This window comes from Capra hircus, chromosome 16 (assembly GCF_001704415.2).
Source record: "Capra hircus breed San Clemente chromosome 16, ASM170441v1, whole genome shotgun sequence".
NCBI lineage: Eukaryota > Metazoa > Chordata > Mammalia > Artiodactyla > Bovidae > Capra > Capra hircus.
The window spans coordinates 71,314,119-71,332,364 of NC_030823.1; the positions used below are offsets into that span (position 1 = coordinate 71,314,119).

Below are 18,246 nucleotides of genomic sequence, written 5' to 3' on the forward strand. Positions count from 1 at the left end.
ACTAAGCTTTGGGGTGGTTTCGTTACATAGCAGTGGCTAACTGATACATGCTAACCTCAACCACTGTCTAGTTCATATTAACACTTCTTTTCCTTTGGGCTTGAATAAAGATGATGAGGTGGGACTCAACGGACAAAGTGACCTTCTTTCCCTTTAGAGAAGCAGCCTTCAAACTGGGAATGCATACAACTATACAACACGGAAACCTTTAGAAGAATGAATTTCCAGATCCTAAAAATTGAGGCTAAGTTTCTCCTTGCCCTTTCTCCTCCTTCTCTCCCTCTCTGTCACACACACACACACACACACACAGACACATGGCTTTCATCTCACTTCACCAAAAAAAAAAAAAAAAAAACACACACACACACAAAAAACAAAGGAGAAGCTTCTTCCCCATTCTTCTTATTCAGGGTATTGCTCTAGGATGTAAAACCCTTAAGGGAATCAGTACAAGACTTTGAGAAGCTATTTGACCACGTCTACGAAAGCTGAATATATGCACATCCAGTGACATGGCAATCCCTCTCAAGTTATAAACCCAACAAAAACGGGCACAGATCTTCACGTCATACATGACAGTCTGTAGGACCTCACCACTATCATGTTCAGCAACAGTAAAGTGGGTAAACTGTGGCATGTTCACACAATGAAACACTTTATAGTAGTAACAAGAAGGGGAAAAAATCTATAGCCACACTCCAAAATATGGATGAATCTCTCAACATGATATGGAGCAAAAAAAAAGTGAGACAAAAAAGAATACATATTATGTAATTCCCTCTCGTTGTAGAATCACATAATACATGTGCATGTGCATTAAACAAACAAACCAGCCACTCAAGAAAGCTGTACATTTAGATGTCAGAACAAGGCAAGGCAGGGGTCACAAGAAGCATCCTTTAGGTGCTGGATATACATGTGTGCTTGCCTAGAGAAAATTCTTAAGATATTAGCACTTTGCTAGGCTATATTTTAGATCAAAAGCTTTACAATAGTGGAACAAACTAAAGCAACAATTAGATAATTCCTTTAATCAAATAACCATAAATCCCTACTTCATCCATTTCAAGGGAAATTTTACTTTTTATGTTTAATATTTATCAAAAGTATCACCTTTAAGTTGAGTTGTGCATTAATAAGAACTGTAATGACAACTCAACCCAGGAGAAAAATGTTTATATTTTTAGCCTTATGGTGATAGAAAAACAAACAAAATCAATGCTACAGAGAAGTATGATAGTTGAATAAGGAAATGACTGAGACAAGACAAAATTCTATGGAAGAAATAAAATAGAAATATGATATCAAGGAAATACTGTGAAAGAAGGGCTTGCTCATTTTTATTTTTAAAAGGATGATGGTCAGCATTAAATCACTTATTTATCATTTATATTATTTAGAGCTATCAGTTTTACATTTAAACATCAGCATTTATAATATGACAAAAATTAGGTCTTTTATAATTATTTAAATTTACAATAGAAACAGTTAGGTGCCTACTTTAAAAGTCACAGTGGGGTATGTAGCTCCTCAAAGTTACTTTATTAGGATGAACATAAGCAAAAAAACATTATACCAAAAAGTGATTCAGTATAAAAAAAAAATCTCCCCAGATACCCTTCCCTTAAGGACCTGTACCCCTTCATAGATCACTGCCTTGTTCTGGTGAAGGGGGTTGTGTAACTCAGTGAAGGTATGAGCCAGGCTGCGCAGGGCCACTGAAGATGGGCAGGTCCTAGTGGAGAATTCTGACAAAATGTGATCCACCAGAGGAGGGACTGGCCAACCAGGCCAGATTACTTGCCGCGAGAACCCCGTGAGCTGTACAAAAAGGCAAAAAGTATGTGACACCGGAAGACGAGTTCCCCAGATCAGAAGGTGTCCAATATGCAACTGGCGAAGAGCGAAGGACAGCTGCTCATGGCTCCAGAGAGGAGGAAGCGGCTGGGTCAAAGCAGGAACGGCACTCGGTTGTGGATGTGTCTGGTGACGAAAGTAGAACAGTATTGCATAGGAACCTGGAATGTCAGCTCCATGGATCAAGGTCAACTGGACACGGTTAAGCAGGAGATGGCAAGACTAAACATCAACATTATAAGAATCAGTGAACTAAAATGGACAGGAATGAGTGAATTTAATTCAGATGGCCATTATATCTACTACCGTGGGTAAGAATCCCTGAGAAGAAATGGACTAGCCCTCATAAGCAACAAATGAGTCCAAAACGCAGTACTTGGGTGCAGCCTCAAAAGCGACAAAATGATCTCAGTTCATTTTCAAGGCAAAACCATTCAATACCATAGTAATCCAAGTTTATCCCCCAACCACTAATGCCAAAGAAGCTGAAGTTGATCAGTTCTGTGAAGACCTAGAAGACCTCCTAGAACTAACACCAAAAAAAAAAAAAAAAAAAAAGTTCTATTCATCACAGGGGATTGGAATCCAAGAGCAGGAAGTCAAGAGATACCTGGAGTGACAGGCAAGTTTGGCCTTGAAATACAAAATGAAGCAGGGCAAAGGCTAACAAAATTCTGCCAAGAGAGCACATTGGTCATAGCAAACACCCTCTTCCGACAACACAAGAGACGACTTTACACATGGACATTAGCAAATGGTTAATACTGAAATTAAACTGATTACATTCTTTGTAGCCAAAGATGGAGAAGTTGTATGCAGTCAGCAAAAACGAGACCTGGAGATGACTGTGGCTCAGATCATGAACTCCTCATAGCAAAATTCAGGCTTAAATTCAGAGCAGGGAAAATTCACAGGCCAGTCATGTACGACTAAAATCAAATCCCCTATGAATATACAGTGGAGGTGATAAATAGATTCAAGGGATCAGACCTAGTAAACAGAGTGCCTGAAGAACTCTGGACGCTATGGACAGAAGTATGGACAGAGGTTCATAACACTGTACAGGAGGAGCGAACAAAATCATGCCAAGGAAAAAGAAATGCACGAAGGCAAAGTGGTTGTCTGAGGAGGCTTTACTCATAGCTGAGGAAAGAAGAAAAGTGAAAAGCAAGGAAGAGAGGGAAAGGTACACCCACAATTAAATGCAGAGTTCCAGAGAGTAGCAAGGAGAGACAAGAAGGACTTTTCAATGGACAATGCAATGAAACAGGGGGAAATGACAGAACGGGAGAGACTGGAAATCTCTTCAAGAAAATTGGAAATATCAAAGGGACATTTCATCCAAAGACGGGCACAATAAAGGACAGAAATGGTGCAGATACAACAGAAGCAGAAGGGATCAAGAAGAGATGGCAAGAATACACAGAAGAACTGTACAAAAAAGATCTTGATGACCCAGATAACCACGATGGTGCAGTCACTCACACAGAGTCAGACATTCTGGAGTGTGAAGTCAAGTGGGCCTTAGGAAGCACTGCGGCCAGTAAAGCCAGTGGAGGTGACAGAATCTCAGCAGGCTATTTCAAATCCTAAAAGATGATGCTATTAAAGTGCGGCACTCAATATGTCAGCAAATTTGGAAAACCCAGCAGTGGCCACAGGACTGGAAAAGGTCAACCCAAATCCCAATTTCTAAGAAGAGCAGTACTAAAGAATGTTCAAACCACCAGACAATTGGAGTCGTCTCCCATGCTAGTAAGGTTACACTCAAATCCTGCAAGCTAGGCTTCAGTATTATGTGAACTGAGAACTTCCAGATGTCAGGCTGGGTTTAGAAAAGGCAGAGGAACCAGAGAACAAATTGTCAACATTCGCTGGATCATAGAGAAAGCATGGAAATTCCAGAAAAATATTTACCTCTGTTTCATTGACTATGCTAAAGCCTTTGACTGTGTGGCTCACAACAAAGGGTGGAAAATTCTTCAAGAGATGGGAAGACTAGATCCTCTTATCTGTCTCCTGAGAAACCTGTATGCGAGTCAAGAAGCAACAGTTAGAACCTTGTATGGAACAATTGACTGGTTCAGTATTGAAAAAGCAGTACAACAAGGCTGTATATTGTCACCCCGTTTATTTAACTTATATGCAGAGTACTTCATGTTAAATGCCAGACTTCCTGAGTTACAAGCTGGAATCAAGACTGTCAGGAGGAACAGCAAAAACTTTAGATACATAGATGATACCACTCTAATGGCAGAAAGCAAAGAGGAACTGAAGAGCCTCTTGATGAGGGTGAAGGACAAGAGTGAACAAGCCAGCTTAAAACTCAATGTTAAAAAGAAAAAAAATAAGATCATCTGGTCCCATCACTTCATGGCAAATAGAAGGGGAAAAGGTGGAAGCAGGGACGGATTTCCTCTTCCTGCCTTTTGAAATCACTGCAGATGGTGACTTCAGCCATGAAATTAGAAGATTGCTTCTTGGCAGGAAAGCTATGACAAACCTAGACAGTATGTTAAAAAGAGACATTACTTTGCTGGCAAAGGTCCATATAGTGAAAGCTATGGTTTTTCCAGTAGTTATGCATGGATGTGAGAGCTGGACCATGAAGAAGGCAGAGCACCAAAGAATTGATGCTTCCAACTGTGGTGTTGGAGAAGTCTCTTACGAGTCCCACGGACAGCAAGGAGATCAAACAGATCAATCTTAAAGGAAATCAACCCTGAATATTCACTGGAAGGACTGATGTTAAAGCTGAAGCTCCAATACTTTGGCCACCTGATGCAAAGAGCTGACTCATTGGAAAAGACCGTGATGCTGGGAAAGACTGAAGGCAGGAGGAGAAGGGGATGACAGAGGATGAGATGGTTGGATGGCATCACTGATTCAATGGACATGAAGCTGGGCAAAACTCCAGGAGATGGTAAGAGACAGGGAAGCCTGGGGCACTGCAGTCCATGGGGTCGCAGAGAGTAGGACACGACTTGGGGCCTGAACAACAATCGCAACAAAGCCCTGAGATAGTGCTGTATGCCACCTGCATTATCTCATTAAGCTACATTAGTCATATGCTTCTGGTTACAAGTTACAGAAACCTAACCAAACTGAACTGTCAGTAAGTGAAGGATCTGAGATTTAACTCTCCTTGCAACAAATTAGCCTCCCAGTTTCATGCATGCAGGCAGAAGACAGGAGACTACTGGGACAGAGATGAAAGACTTTATCACTCAGTAATAACAGTAGCCAGAGCATCTGTGCCATTTCCCTGAGTCCCAGACGCCAGAATGCAACGTCAAGAGGGCCAGGCGATACCTGCGCATGAAGAGGGTCGTATGATAAGAGATTAACCCCAGCCACAGGAATCTAAATATTTTATAATGGGCAGTAAGCCTTGCCTGACCTCTGCCCCAGAGGGAGGTTATTTTTATTCACTGGACAGTAATCAAATACCCTCTACTTCAGAGGAAGACACTCTCTCCATTTTCCAAAGATGCTTGCCATACAAATATTCTTGGAAAGAAAGCCTGGAACAGAAGCAGTCAGTGAATCTGTGCATAAGACATGCAGAAACACAAGAGAGCCTTGGAGAATTGTCTCCCAACATGAAATGAGTGAAGAAGAAACAACAGCTTTTGTAATTGAAAAGCAGGTATATGGGTTGGCTTCAAGAACTCTCGGCTGTAGGGTGCTTAAGAGTATGTTGCAGTGGCTTGTCTCGGAATACGATCTCTGAAACAGAGTTTCCAACAATCAGTTCTGCTGTCTTCAAAGTCGGCTTCCCTCTCTACTTGGCTCTCCCCTGAAGGCAGCAAGAGGGCTCCCAACAGCCCCAGCCCAATATCCTGACATCTCCGCAACAAAAGAAAGAGAGCTTCTCTTTCCTGACAATTTCCAACAAAAACCCCAACTGCACCACGTGGGGAGACGGACCGTACAGATGGGCCAGTCCGGCTCACGTGCTAACCCCTAGATCTCAGATTGACGCAGACTGAGAATGAGGTAAGAAAGGTTTGGTCCCAAAGAGGGGGAAGCAAATGCTGAGCAAGTAAAACTGCAGCCTTTCCCTATCCTGCTGTCTAAATGCCCTTAAGACAACAAATCTCACATGTGTACTTCTGTGAAATTAAGCATCGTTTCTTTCCGCAGGCAGATTCTTATTTTAATAAGACTAGAGGCATATCCAAATTGCTATTTTATAATCAAATTTCCTGAGAAAGAAGCTACTGCCATGGTGCCACAAAAGGGACGTTCTGTGAAATAGCAACTTTTACTGGATTGTGCTGTGGCAGGCAAAGGGATGGCTCCTCCGAGGAAGGCCACGTCTCAAACCCTGGAACTCACATCAGTTAGCTTACCGGGCTTTGCAGGGACACTGCAGGTGTGATCACGTGAAATGAGAATCCTGAAATGGGGAAATTATGCTAGATTATCCAGGTGGAGTTCATAATCTCAAGGGTCCTTATGGAAGAGACACAGGAGGAGTCAGATGGCAGGTGCCGAGATGAGAGCAGCGAAAGGATGCAGAGAAGATCTGAAGATGCTACAGGCCTGACCGTGAAGCAGCAGCAGCACATGAGGCGAGGGCTGCAGCTGGCCCCCAGCGCTCAAGGAATCAAACTCTCCCCTTGCGCTTCCAGAGGAACCAGTCTTGCCAACGCCTTGACTTTAGCACAGCAAGCCTGATCTCAGACTTCCGGTCTCCAGAACGCACATGCATGCTAAGTGGCTTCAGTCATGTCTGACTCTTCGCGACTCCATGGACTGTACCCCTCCGGGCTCCTCCATCCATGGAATTCTCCAGGCAAGGAGTGGGTTGCCATGCCCTTCTCCAGGGGATCTTCCCGACCCAGGGATCGAACCTGCCTCTCTTTGGTCTCCTGCCTCAGCAGGTGGGTTCTTTACCCCTAGAGCCACCTGGGAAGCCTCAGGAACAGAAGAAGATAAAACTGTGCTCTTTGAAGCCAGCAAGGCCACAGGAAATGAACACGAGTGTCAGCATAATGTGAGCGGTCAGTGCCCAGTACACCGGCAAACAGAAACAAACCTGATAATGATGACTCTCGCTACATTCTGCCTTTGGTTACAAAAATGTTACTGATTTCCAAATTAAATATTCTTAATTTCTAACACTGTAAAAACTGTCCCGTGGTGACTTGAGGAGGTGAAAGGGTCTCAGTGCCTGTGACTGCCAGGGCAGCACTCCTCCCATCCTCAGCCTGCAGGGCAGGTGCTACGCTATTTCTGTACCCCTTTGGAAGTATAACAGTAATTGCAATAAGCAAACAAAATAATAATATAAATTCCAGGATGTGTGTTCATTTCAGAAACCACACCTGCACAGCAATCCCGTGACTTCCTGATGTGGGCCTTAGAGTACAGACTTGGGAATCCTGGTACAGATATCCTCTTATATATCAAGTACATACCAGATTTAGTTAGAAGACAAAGGGGACATGTTTAAATTTTTATAAAATTATTTTGGTTTAATTCTACTACTGCGTTTGTAATGTGCCTTTTTTCTATTGAGAAATAACTGACATAATTATTGAGCTTTAATTGACATACAATATTGTATTAAAGTGCACACATAATGATCTGATTATAATGTGCACGTGGATCTCACACTGCATATAAATAACTGGGGGCCAATGAGAGGTAGAGGCTTCAAATCAGTAAGAATCATAATTTTCTTTCTATTCAACGAACTGTGCCTAACCATACTAGTCTTCACTTGATATTCTATCTAAAGACACTTTAAAATGTCCACAAATTCCAAAAACTCTTCTCAAATGAATTCACAAAAACTCCTAGTTAACAGGAAAAAGTTGTCACATGACCTCACAGAAAGTAGGACCTAGATGAATGATAATTCAAACTCCCTTCGAGATATCGTAATAGAAATTCTCTCAGCTTTCCCATAATCCAGGTGCACTTCTGGATAAGAACTCCCACTCTCTATTCCTCATGCCCTATGTCTAGTGTCCTGGCCTGAAATACTTTTAGGAAAGATGATGTCCACAACATCTGGGTGACCATGTGGCAAAGATGAAAGGAGAAACAAAGGCATCCGAAAGTCCTGAAATCCAAATTCCAAGAATGGCCTGTAATGGACCAATGGGCAACCCATGGATAAACTGCTTAATTTATATCAACATGTTGACTTCACCAGCAATACAATGGGTGGGAAGCTCTTGTTCCTCAGATTCTTCTGGAAATTGCAGTGGGGCAGAAGCAGAATCAGTCAGAGCAATGAAAACTCCATGTCAAAAGCAGGGCCAGTGAAGAAGATGAAATAAGTCAACACAAAGAAGATGTCTGAGACAGTGAGTGACATGTGCCCTCTATCTTCTCTCATCAAAGATGAAATTTCAGTCCCAGGAATGTAATAAGATGTGAGGGGAATGAGTTTCTCTTTAACCATAACCTTCTGGAATTTCCAGTGCAATATCCCAGCTTGGCTTTAAATGAAATACCTGTCCAGAGCCATTTGAGCTAGGAGATGAATAAACTGCCTGGACAAGCTAGTAATCATGGAGAAAATACACTGTCCCTTTTCTCTGCTAGAGACAGCAAGCCAATATGCAGAGTGTAAAGGTTCTGACCTGTCTAAGAAAATGACTAGCTCATCTCTCATTGCAATCTGGAGGGAAAACAACCAAATTTTCCTTGCCTTGGTACAGGGGACCCTCGGGAGCTAAGCGCTGAGATGGAGTTTGCCAACCTAGATCAGGCAACAAGAAAGAGGGGAAAGTGTGTGTGTGTTACATGTGTGTATGTGTGTGTGTTACTTGTGTGTGTATGTTATACGTACCCTAAGACATGTGTGTGTGTAGTTAGGCAGAAGAATGGTTGATGGAAGCCAGGTCTCTACCACCTCCAACAAACGCAGAATCTGTGGCTCCACAATTAGGAAATGATTAGCCCCCCCGCCTTTTTTTTTTTTTTTTTACAAAATTCATGTCTTCTGTTGACAGGAATAGATGGATTTTTCAAAAGGAACACAACTTTGCACCCAGATGACACTATAAAGCTCCCAGCGCCCTTAGGCCAGATGGATTGCCAGACGTACCCATCCCTAGTTCTAGTTCAGTCACTCAGTCGCGTCTGACTCTTTGCGACCCCATGGACTGCAGCACGCCAGGCTTCCCTGTCCATCACCAACTCCTGGAGCTTGTTCAAACTCATGTCTGTCGAGTCAGTGATGCCATCCAACCATCTCATCCTCTGTCATCCCCTGCTCCTGCTTTCAATCTTTCCCAGCATCAAGGTCTTTTCCAATGAGTTAGTTCTTGGCATCAGGTGGCCAAAGTATCAGAGCTTCAGCTTCAGCATCAGTCCTTCCAATGAATATTGAGGACTGATTTCCTTTAGGATGGACTGGTTGGATCTTCTTGCAGTCCAAGGGATTCTCAAGAGACTTCCCCAATACCAGAGTTCAAAAGCATCAATTCTTTGGCTCTCCGCTTTCTTTATAGTCCAACTCTCACATCCATACATGACTACTGGAAAAACCATAGCTTTGACTAGACGGACCTTTGTTGGCAAAGTAATGTCTCTGCTTTCTAAGACGCTGCCTAGGTTGGTCATAGCTTTTCTTCCAAGGAGCAAGCTTCTTTTAACTTCATGGCTACAGTCACCATCTGCAGTGATTTTGGAGCCCCAGAAAATAGTCTCCCACTGTTTCCATTGTTTTCCTATCTATTTGCCACAAAGTGATAGGACTGGATGCCATGATCTTAAGTTTTTTCAATGTTGAGTTTTAAGCCAGCTTTTTCACTCTCCTCTTTCACTTTCATCAAGAGGCTCTTTAGTTCTTCTTCACTTTCTGCCATAAAGGTGGTGTCACCTGCATATCTGAGGTTCCTGGTATTTCTCCCAGAAATCTTGATTCCAGTTTGTGCTTCATCCAGCCCGGCATTTCTCATGATGTACTCTGCATAGAAGTTAAATAAGCGGGGTGACAATATACAGCCTTGATGTACTCCTTTCCTAATTTGGAACCAGTCTGTTGTTCTATGTCTGGTTCTAACTATTGCTTCTTGACCTGCATACAGATTTCTCAGGAGGCATGTCAGGTGGTCTGGTATTCCCATCTCCTGAAGAATTTTCCACAGTTTGTTGTGATCCACACAGTCAAAGGCTTTGGTGTAATCAATAAAGCAGAAGTAGATGTTTTTCTGGAATTCTCTTGCTTTTTCTATGATCCAACGGATGTTGGCAGTTTTATCTCTGCTTCCTCTGCCTTTTCTAAATCCAGCTCTTTTCTAAATACCCATCCCTATTGGCTGCCTTTCCTCCTCACTGTGTCTGGACAACAAAGCACTGCTGGGATGCTTAAGACACAGTTGGTTTATGGTCTTGCAGATCTGGAGTCGTAATGCAATGATACTTTTGAGTTACAGAGTAGTCATCAACTGCTTGTTCAAGAAATCAACTCACACTTCAAGGTCAAGGACTTAAGACAGACATGAGAAAGCTTCTGCCATCAACAAATGCTTTTCAGAGTCACTGAATTTTGCCTCTGCAAAGCATGATACAGCAGGGTCCCTTCCACAGCAGGCTCAGGGACCAAATCCTCAGCCACAGTTTTTCAGAACCCTAAACACAGCTAAGTTTCTGTAAATACATATAAAATAGGCTTAAATATTCACATTCCTCAAGCTGCTTAAAGTAAATTTCAACAGTAAAGGTTGGAGGATTTTCTTTGAAGGCAAAGATACACTATCTTTATTCTCCACTGAATTAACTGAACATCACTTTTCCAATCTCCACAGCACAGATAACACTGATACAGATGGCTTGTGTGTGACATGCAGGAGACCCCTGGAGGGTCAGTCAGCATTTCTATCCCATGGCTGGCACTGCCCACTTTTAAGGACAGCAGGGCACTGTGCACAGCAGAAAGGGAAGGGTCTGGTTTTAATTGCCTCACATCACCAATGGTTTAGAGATCAGGAGAGAGCTATCTATGTAAGCTAAATATTTAGATATATATTAAAACAAGCTTTGTAGCTTAAAGCAAACAAATCCATGTCTAAAGCAGTGAACTGGAGATGGAGATACCGACCTTAAGATAGCTCCTCCAGGCTAATCATGAGATACTTCTAGAGACATTGGTGATCCTGGGCAAAGGCTCCTGAGAATGAATGAGGCTGTCCTCGAAGACGCGTGTGCATGTACATCCCATTTGCTGAGGGGCACTGGGAACCTCCTCCAAGATCCCCGTGCCCCGTGAGCACCTTGGGAGGAGGTGGCGGACCATTCCTCTCTGTCTCAGCAAGTCCCAGCCCACCAAGGCACAGAGGGTCCAGGGTGGTTACCCCTGGCGGAAGGGCTACCTCCCCATGAAACCTGGAAATCTAAAGACTGAGCTTAACTACTCTACATTCTCTACAAAGAGACCTCTCTTCACTCGCTTTGTCCCTTTTTCCTCAATGTATAGAGATGGGTCTTAGAAAAACAGGTCCTGATCACATGGCCAAAGGAAGCAGTCCAAGACAACTAGGATGTTGAGGTCCTGGCTCATCCATCAGCAGCTTCAGGTATAGCTTGACAGTCCCTCATCTGAAACCTTTGGGGCCAGATGAGTTTCAGAATTCAAATTTTTTTTTTTTTTAAAGAAAACTAACATGATATCCCCAGCAGAGTCTGAGGAAGTATCCTATAAATGTATGAATACTTCATTGTACCAAAACATGAATATTCATACTAATCTTCTATCAGGTCAATCAGATTCATTATGAAAAGAAATCCAGACTTCTCAAGGATAGTGGGTTTGGCACCATCTGGTTCATGTTCCTCCAAGAGATATCTAAATTCAATCACTCGGGGACAAAACATCCACAGTGGGAAAACAAGGACTGTAATTGCTAAAACTCCAGGAAACCTACCCTTACTGAGGGGACCCATGGGACAGACTAGCTGGGATGGGGCCATGCCATTGTGAACAGTCTCTGACATAGACGATGCCTTCTGAGCTGAGCTTCTCTGGCCTCAAAGCCCAGACAGAAACGGATCTAGAGCCCTCCAGATTCAGAGAAGCATTCCCCTGGGACTCTAGCGCCCAGCTCCAAGGAGGACACAGAGAGAGCCAGCTGCAGATCACAATAGGAGCCAGAAGCAGACCAGGTATTTCAGAGCCCCAACACCCGCTCCCCAATGTGCCTGCTATTAGCTCCAGGGGGGACAGGACAAATCGTGCTTTGATCTTCATGCCTTTGAGAAAGAGGATAAACATCTTATCGCTACTACCTCTTCTCTGTCCCTTCAAAGGCCAGCATTCCCAGGTTTTACCACCCACCTCATCTCTTCTCACTCTGGGCATGCTCCTTGGCGAACTGTATTCACTCCCATGGCCTCACCGCCACCTTCATGCCCTGTCTCCCATGTCTCAGTGGTTCTGTGCCCCCCTCCTGCCCTACGCCAGCTCACATTTTTAACTGCCTCTTGGGTACCTCCAGGGCTTGTCTCATGCGCCCTGTCCTGCCATGCCACAGTCCACTGAACCTGTGCGCTCCCCCATGTCTTCCGCTGCACCTGGGGGGGGGGGCGGTCGTCACATGACTGGTTCTGGCCAATGGAATGTGAGCAGAGATGGCTAGTGTCACTTCCGGCGGGGACATTTAGTACCTGGTGACACCACCCGCTCCGTGTTCTCATCTCCTCCGTGATGCCAGAACAAGAAGGTGAAGAATCAGAACAAAAACAATCTAGGTCCTGAAGATACCGCTTAGAAAGAGTCTCTGGACCCTCACTGAACTGCTGAAGGAATAAAATTCTATGGGGGAAAAAATTACTGGGAGTTTGGGATGATCTGACCAAGCCCCTAACGTTAATTACCCCCACATACCTGCCTTCTTTATCTGGCAAGTTCTGACTTACTGCTCAAAACTCCAGTTCAAATGTCCCCTCCCCTGTGGGGCTCCACCACGGGAAGGTCAGCCCTCCACTCTGCGACCTCCAGCAGTCCCTCGTGCGTTCGGCCCAGCGGTGATCTGACTCTACGGACACATATCTCTTTGCACGTCTGGCTCCCTCATTTGTGGTTCTTCCACCCTTGTCTCCTCAGCGCCTTGCAGGCAGCAAACAGCTGGAGTGTTTCTTTACTGAAGCCAAGATTAGAGCCTTCTGGCTCAGATGACCAGTAAAGCGCCAGTCAGTATTTTCAGAGTCATCGTGGTCTCTGCACTGTGCTAGGCATGGTGGGAGGAGGCAAGAAAAGCCAACAGCTCTGTCGCCCACCTCGAGGAGGGTTTTTTTTATCTTTCAGTCCTCTGTGCCCCATTACCTCCCATCTTCATTCAAGGACAGCTTCCATGTACAAATGACCTGGTCTTTTCAAGAACGATCAGTGAAAACACTTCTCCGAGAGCGAGATCAAAGGGCTATCGGGGTGACAAGATGAAAGGAGAACAGGGCTCTCTCCTGGTCCCTCTGAGCTTGGCTCGCCCAAGCCTGCCACAGTTTACACACACGACCTGGCACCCTGGGACCATGCAGCTGTGTCGGGTTACTGCTGATGCGAAAAGCATCACTGGCTCGTTGAGGACCCAGAGGTAGAGATAACACCCTAGCCATGACCGGGTCACGTCATCACCACTTGGCAAAACTTGCCAAACCAAAAGCACAAAAGCATGTCACTGGTCAGGGCAAGAGAACAAGGGATCTTGGCTCTGAACACACGGTGAACTGGCTGAGTAATGTGCTCTGTGAGTCATTCCTGTTCTTCCAGTTCTTTTCAGGACGTGATGTAATGCTCAGCTTTAGCCCAAAGGAGATGGTGACCACAAATAAAGGATGACCAACTATTAATGCAGTCTTTTCACAATAACGCCCACCAACTAGCACTTTACCTGCTGCAGGTGTGATGCTACTGTGGACACGGAGACATATATGAACACTGAATACATGTTCATTAAACATGAGGCTGGCTGCTGGTGCCAGCAAACCAGTGTCCAGACGAAAAGATCCACAACAAAGAGGTGCGGCCAACCAGGCACTGTGCCCACAGCAGCAGGAGACCACAAAGGGGCTTCTAGGACATTCTCCTGGTAGGACTGTCAGAGTCGTCAGTGGAACAAAGTCAGACTCTGCAGTATAATGAAGGCTGATCTACAGACAGTAGGGAAGATTAGGAAAAATGTTTAAGTTGGAGACATAACCTAGCAGCAGGGAAAGACGGATTTTGAGAGTTGGATGGTACATTTTGAAGTTAAGTATCAGCATAGCAGACAAGAGGTACATCAAAATAGAGGACAGCTAAAGCCACAGCTAAACCCAGGACTTTGCTCCTGGCTGGTGTTTTTACAGGTCACACACCGCGGACAAGGCAAGGAATGCCTCCTCCTGCCCCACATGTGATACCGACTGCATAAATGCGGGAAACAAGAAGCTGTCTGAAAACAGCACCTTACCTTGTATGAAGATCCTATCCCAGTAGATTTCCCCGACTTGACTGCCTCCAAGAAACACCAGGTTGGACAGGATCAGCATGGAGGTGGAACAAGAGGCAAGAGCGGCATGCAATCGCCGGCGAGCTCCTGGGGAGAGGAACTGGGCCTGGGGGAAAAGGCGAGAAGGCATCTCATCACAAGGGTGGAAAGAAATCGGGCTGAGATGTCACGCAGCCTTTCTGTTACCAGCTCAGGATGCCTCCTTCTACAGCTTGAGGTAGATTGTTATTTAAACAGCTTTTTTTTTAAAAAAAAAAAATTACTATTTCTGCAAGATGCTCATTCTGGTCTAAGGAACGCAGTGACACACTCCCGAGTTGCTTCTTACTGCCAAAACGGGCTTCCTTCTGACACGTGTAACACAAACACCAAAACTAGTTGCTTAGGATCCAGCTGAAACGGCTCCACACGTTTTCTACACATTAAATCTACAGGTACAAGAACTGTTTAAACTGCTCTCCACGACAATAAGAACAACGCCATGTGATGAGGCAAGATCAGGGCGATCTTCTGAGGGAGTTAACCAGACCCTGGGAAGGCCCTCCCCCATAAATCTGACCCACTATTAAGGAGGAACCCCATTAAGAGCAGGCAGCAGAATCAGAACAAGCCAACCCCATTTCTGGAATCAGAGTTCAGGAAGCCAGGCTACCTGACAGGGAACTTGTCAGAGCATAAGATAATCGTGGGTAATGCCGGCGCTGGAAATACGCAGAAACTGGAGAGACGTTTTCCAGCAATGATGGTAAAGAATTCCGCTCATCCATCCGAGGTCTTCATTGCATTTCCCCCGCCCCTTTTAATATTTTCTCAAGGATTTCATAAAGTAAACAAAGCCTTTATTCTTCAGGGTTCATCTTTCCGGTACCCTACTGAGTGAGATCACCGTGACGTGCCTGGCGTGTTTGAGCCCAGGGAGTGCCCTTCAGGACTGCAGATTTGGAATGAGAACCAGGTGGAGCACAACCCAGGGTTTCTGACAAAGACCACAGCCTGAGCTAGAGACACAGAGAGGGAGCAAAGGTTCCAGAGATCATTCCTGAAGCCTGCTCATCTCTGGGGTCACTTGCGTTTGATTTCAGCTGTGCTCCAGTGGCAAACAAAATTCTGAATTACCCAAATCTATAGCAGGCAAAAGGACTAAGCCGGAGGGTGTCTCCAGCAGGAAACACTTATTCCTGGCAACCCTGCTGAGGATCACCTGTGGCTATTCTGAAAGCCCTGATCAGCATCCTCTGAAAAGTGCTGCGGAATGAATTCCCGACCCCTCCCGTTTCTCTCCCGCCAGCCCCAGGTCTGGTCTGCATGCTCAGATATACCCGCTGCCCTATGGCTCCCCATCCATGGCTCTCTCCTCCAGCATCATTTTGGAACATGGTTTTGCTGCCACCATATGTGAGAGGCGTGGCTTTCTCATAGATAAGTTGTACAGCAGGCATTGACTAAGTTGTCTGCCTGGACCTGGTTGTTCTGGAAAGCTCTCAAGTGATGCTGACATGCCCCTGGTTAGAGGCCACCAGACAAGATGACTTCTAGTCTCTCTCCTCCTCTAAGAGGTGACAAGCAAGTACCTCGGATGCTGTCCAACAGGACCAGATCAGAGATAACTACACAGCAGAGAAACTGGTAATGAAGGAGAAATGGACATGAAGCATGTAATTCAGCACTCTTAACCTCTGAGAGGGCTTCCCTGATAGCTCAGTTGGTAAAGAATCTGCCTGCAATGCAGGAGAAAGTGAAAGTGAAGTCGCTTAGTCGTGTCCTACTCTTTGCGACCCCATAGACTGTAGCCTACCAGGCTCCTCTGTCCATGGGATTTTCCAAGCAATAGTACTGGAGTGGATTGCCATTTCCTTCTCCAGGGGATCTTCCCAACCCAGGGCTCAAATCCAGGTTTCCCACATTGTAGACAGATGCTTTACCCTCTGAGCCACCAGGGAAGTGACCCCAGTTCAATTCCTGGGCTGGGAAGTTCCCCTGGAGAAGGGATAGGCTACCCACTCCAGTATCCGTGGGCTTCCCTTGTGGCTCAGCTGGTAAAGAAGCTGCCTGCAATCCAGGAGACCTGGGTTCAATCCCTGGGTTGGGAAGATCCTCTGGGGAAGGGAAAGGCTACCCAGTCCACTATTCTGGCCTGGAGAATTCCATGTATAGTCCATGGGGTGGCAAAGAGTCAGACACGACGGAGAAAGAAGTTCAGAAAGAAGAACCTCTGAGAATGAGGAGACACTGATCTTCCAGTTTCCACATTTCTGAGCAGAGGAAGATACTTCCTGAGTGTTACTGATTCAGTTAGCAGCGACTAAGAAGGCAGGGAAAGGGGAAGAGGGGAGAAAGGGGGAAAATCTAGAATAATAGATCAAGAAAATATGGATGGCTACAATCCACATAAATGTGCCCAAATAATTCTGGTACAGGCGCCACTGATAACACAGCTGATGTCTAAGGAACATGAGGAACTTCTGTTTAAACCCCATCAGGCTTCCCCAACTTTATATCCTGTTATGGGAATTCAAAGACCCTATTGATTTTTCCCCTTTTAATGTCAATTACAGAAGAGCGCAAGTTGCCTGGTTAAAGCTCAAAGTGGTTCTCCTTTTGTGAGAAATGGTAACAAATATTAAATAATCAACATAGAGATAACGAGCGAGGAAAATACCCCTTGCCTTGGGTTGCTAAACGGGGCTGTGTTTAGCAACCAGGTTACCTGGTACTGGCCAGGGTCAGGGTGTGGTGAGAGGCAGGTGGGGGGCAGGAGACAGAAGCTGGGGGGGGGGGGGACAGGAGACACAGCAAGGGAAGAGGTGCCAAGGTGAGTGAGTGCTGGACACACAGGGATCCTCTTTCCAGCACCTGAGGCCCTGGTTCCTACGGCTCTTCCTTTGATTCTCTGATTACCCCAGTATCTCTCTCAGCTACATGATTCAATAAGTTCCTCTTTCGGCTTAGGAAAAACAAAACTCAGAATAACAGCAAATACAAAGGAGCCTCTGATCTCAGAGACAAGAGGGAAGATGCAAAATCAGAAGTGACACACTACAATTCAATCTTTAGAAACAGTTCATTTATTTTAGAAAACTAACAAGAACGTTAAAGGCATGGGCTGTTGGAACCAATAAGACAGAAAGACTTAAGGAGAAATGAAGATGCTCACAGGCAATTCTTAATTACCCCCGGGGCACGTGGGTGGCAGACAAAATAGATGATGATACAGAAAAGCCAGAAACTTAATTTTAACTAAAAGCCCCATCCTCTGAACTGACAAAATTAGCCTTGCCAACAAGAAGCACACTTGACAGAACTTTGCATCTCTTCATGGTGAATCAGTGGGAGGGCAGAATGATGGGCCAGAAGGAAGAAAAAAGAGAACCTGTCTGGATGACCCACAGGAGGGCAATAATTAATAGCACAGGGGGTGCAAATCTTGGCTGCATCCCATCTTTCCTCTTCAGGTTCCCTGGACACATTGGGGAAGGTGACAGATTTGACATCGGGGATTTCTATCTTGGGCACCATCTGGCATTTGCCACTGGTTTTCAAGAACCCTAGGGATTAAGTACCATATTCAAGGTTTCCAGAAGCAAAAATGCCATCTGGGCAAGGCTGGAAGGGTATACTCCCTTGGCCCAGGCAGCTCCATCAATAAATACAACTTTCTGAATCCCTGGGACCCTCAGGGTCAAAGTTTCCACTTTAAGCACTTTGTTTCTTTTGCACACTCTCCCCTGAAGTCCTGTGGTGACTACTGTCATCACCCCTGTGATCCTTCATATCCTCTGGGATGCAGGTCCATGTGCAGGGTCAAGCCTCACAGGTTAGTCACCCATCCTCCTGGCTTCAGTTCAGGTGCTCAGTCATGTCCGACTCTTTGCGACCCCATGGACTGCAGTATGCCAGGCTTCCCTGTCCATCACCAACTCCCAGAGCCTACTCA

General features: G+C 45.2%; 1 protein-coding gene across 2 annotated transcripts in view; it reads right to left on the reverse strand.

The window, feature by feature from the left end:
- The window catches only part of HHAT (hedgehog acyltransferase), a 367,555-nt gene that overhangs the window by 42,176 nt on the left and 307,133 nt on the right, over positions 1–18,246 (reverse strand). For both annotated transcript variants that reach the window (XM_018060771.1, XM_018060770.1), the window contains one exon: positions 14,274–14,418. In XM_018060771.1, the coding sequence (XP_017916260.1) occupies positions 14,274–14,418 (145 nt within the window). The remainder of the gene's footprint in view (positions 1–14,273; positions 14,419–18,246) is intronic.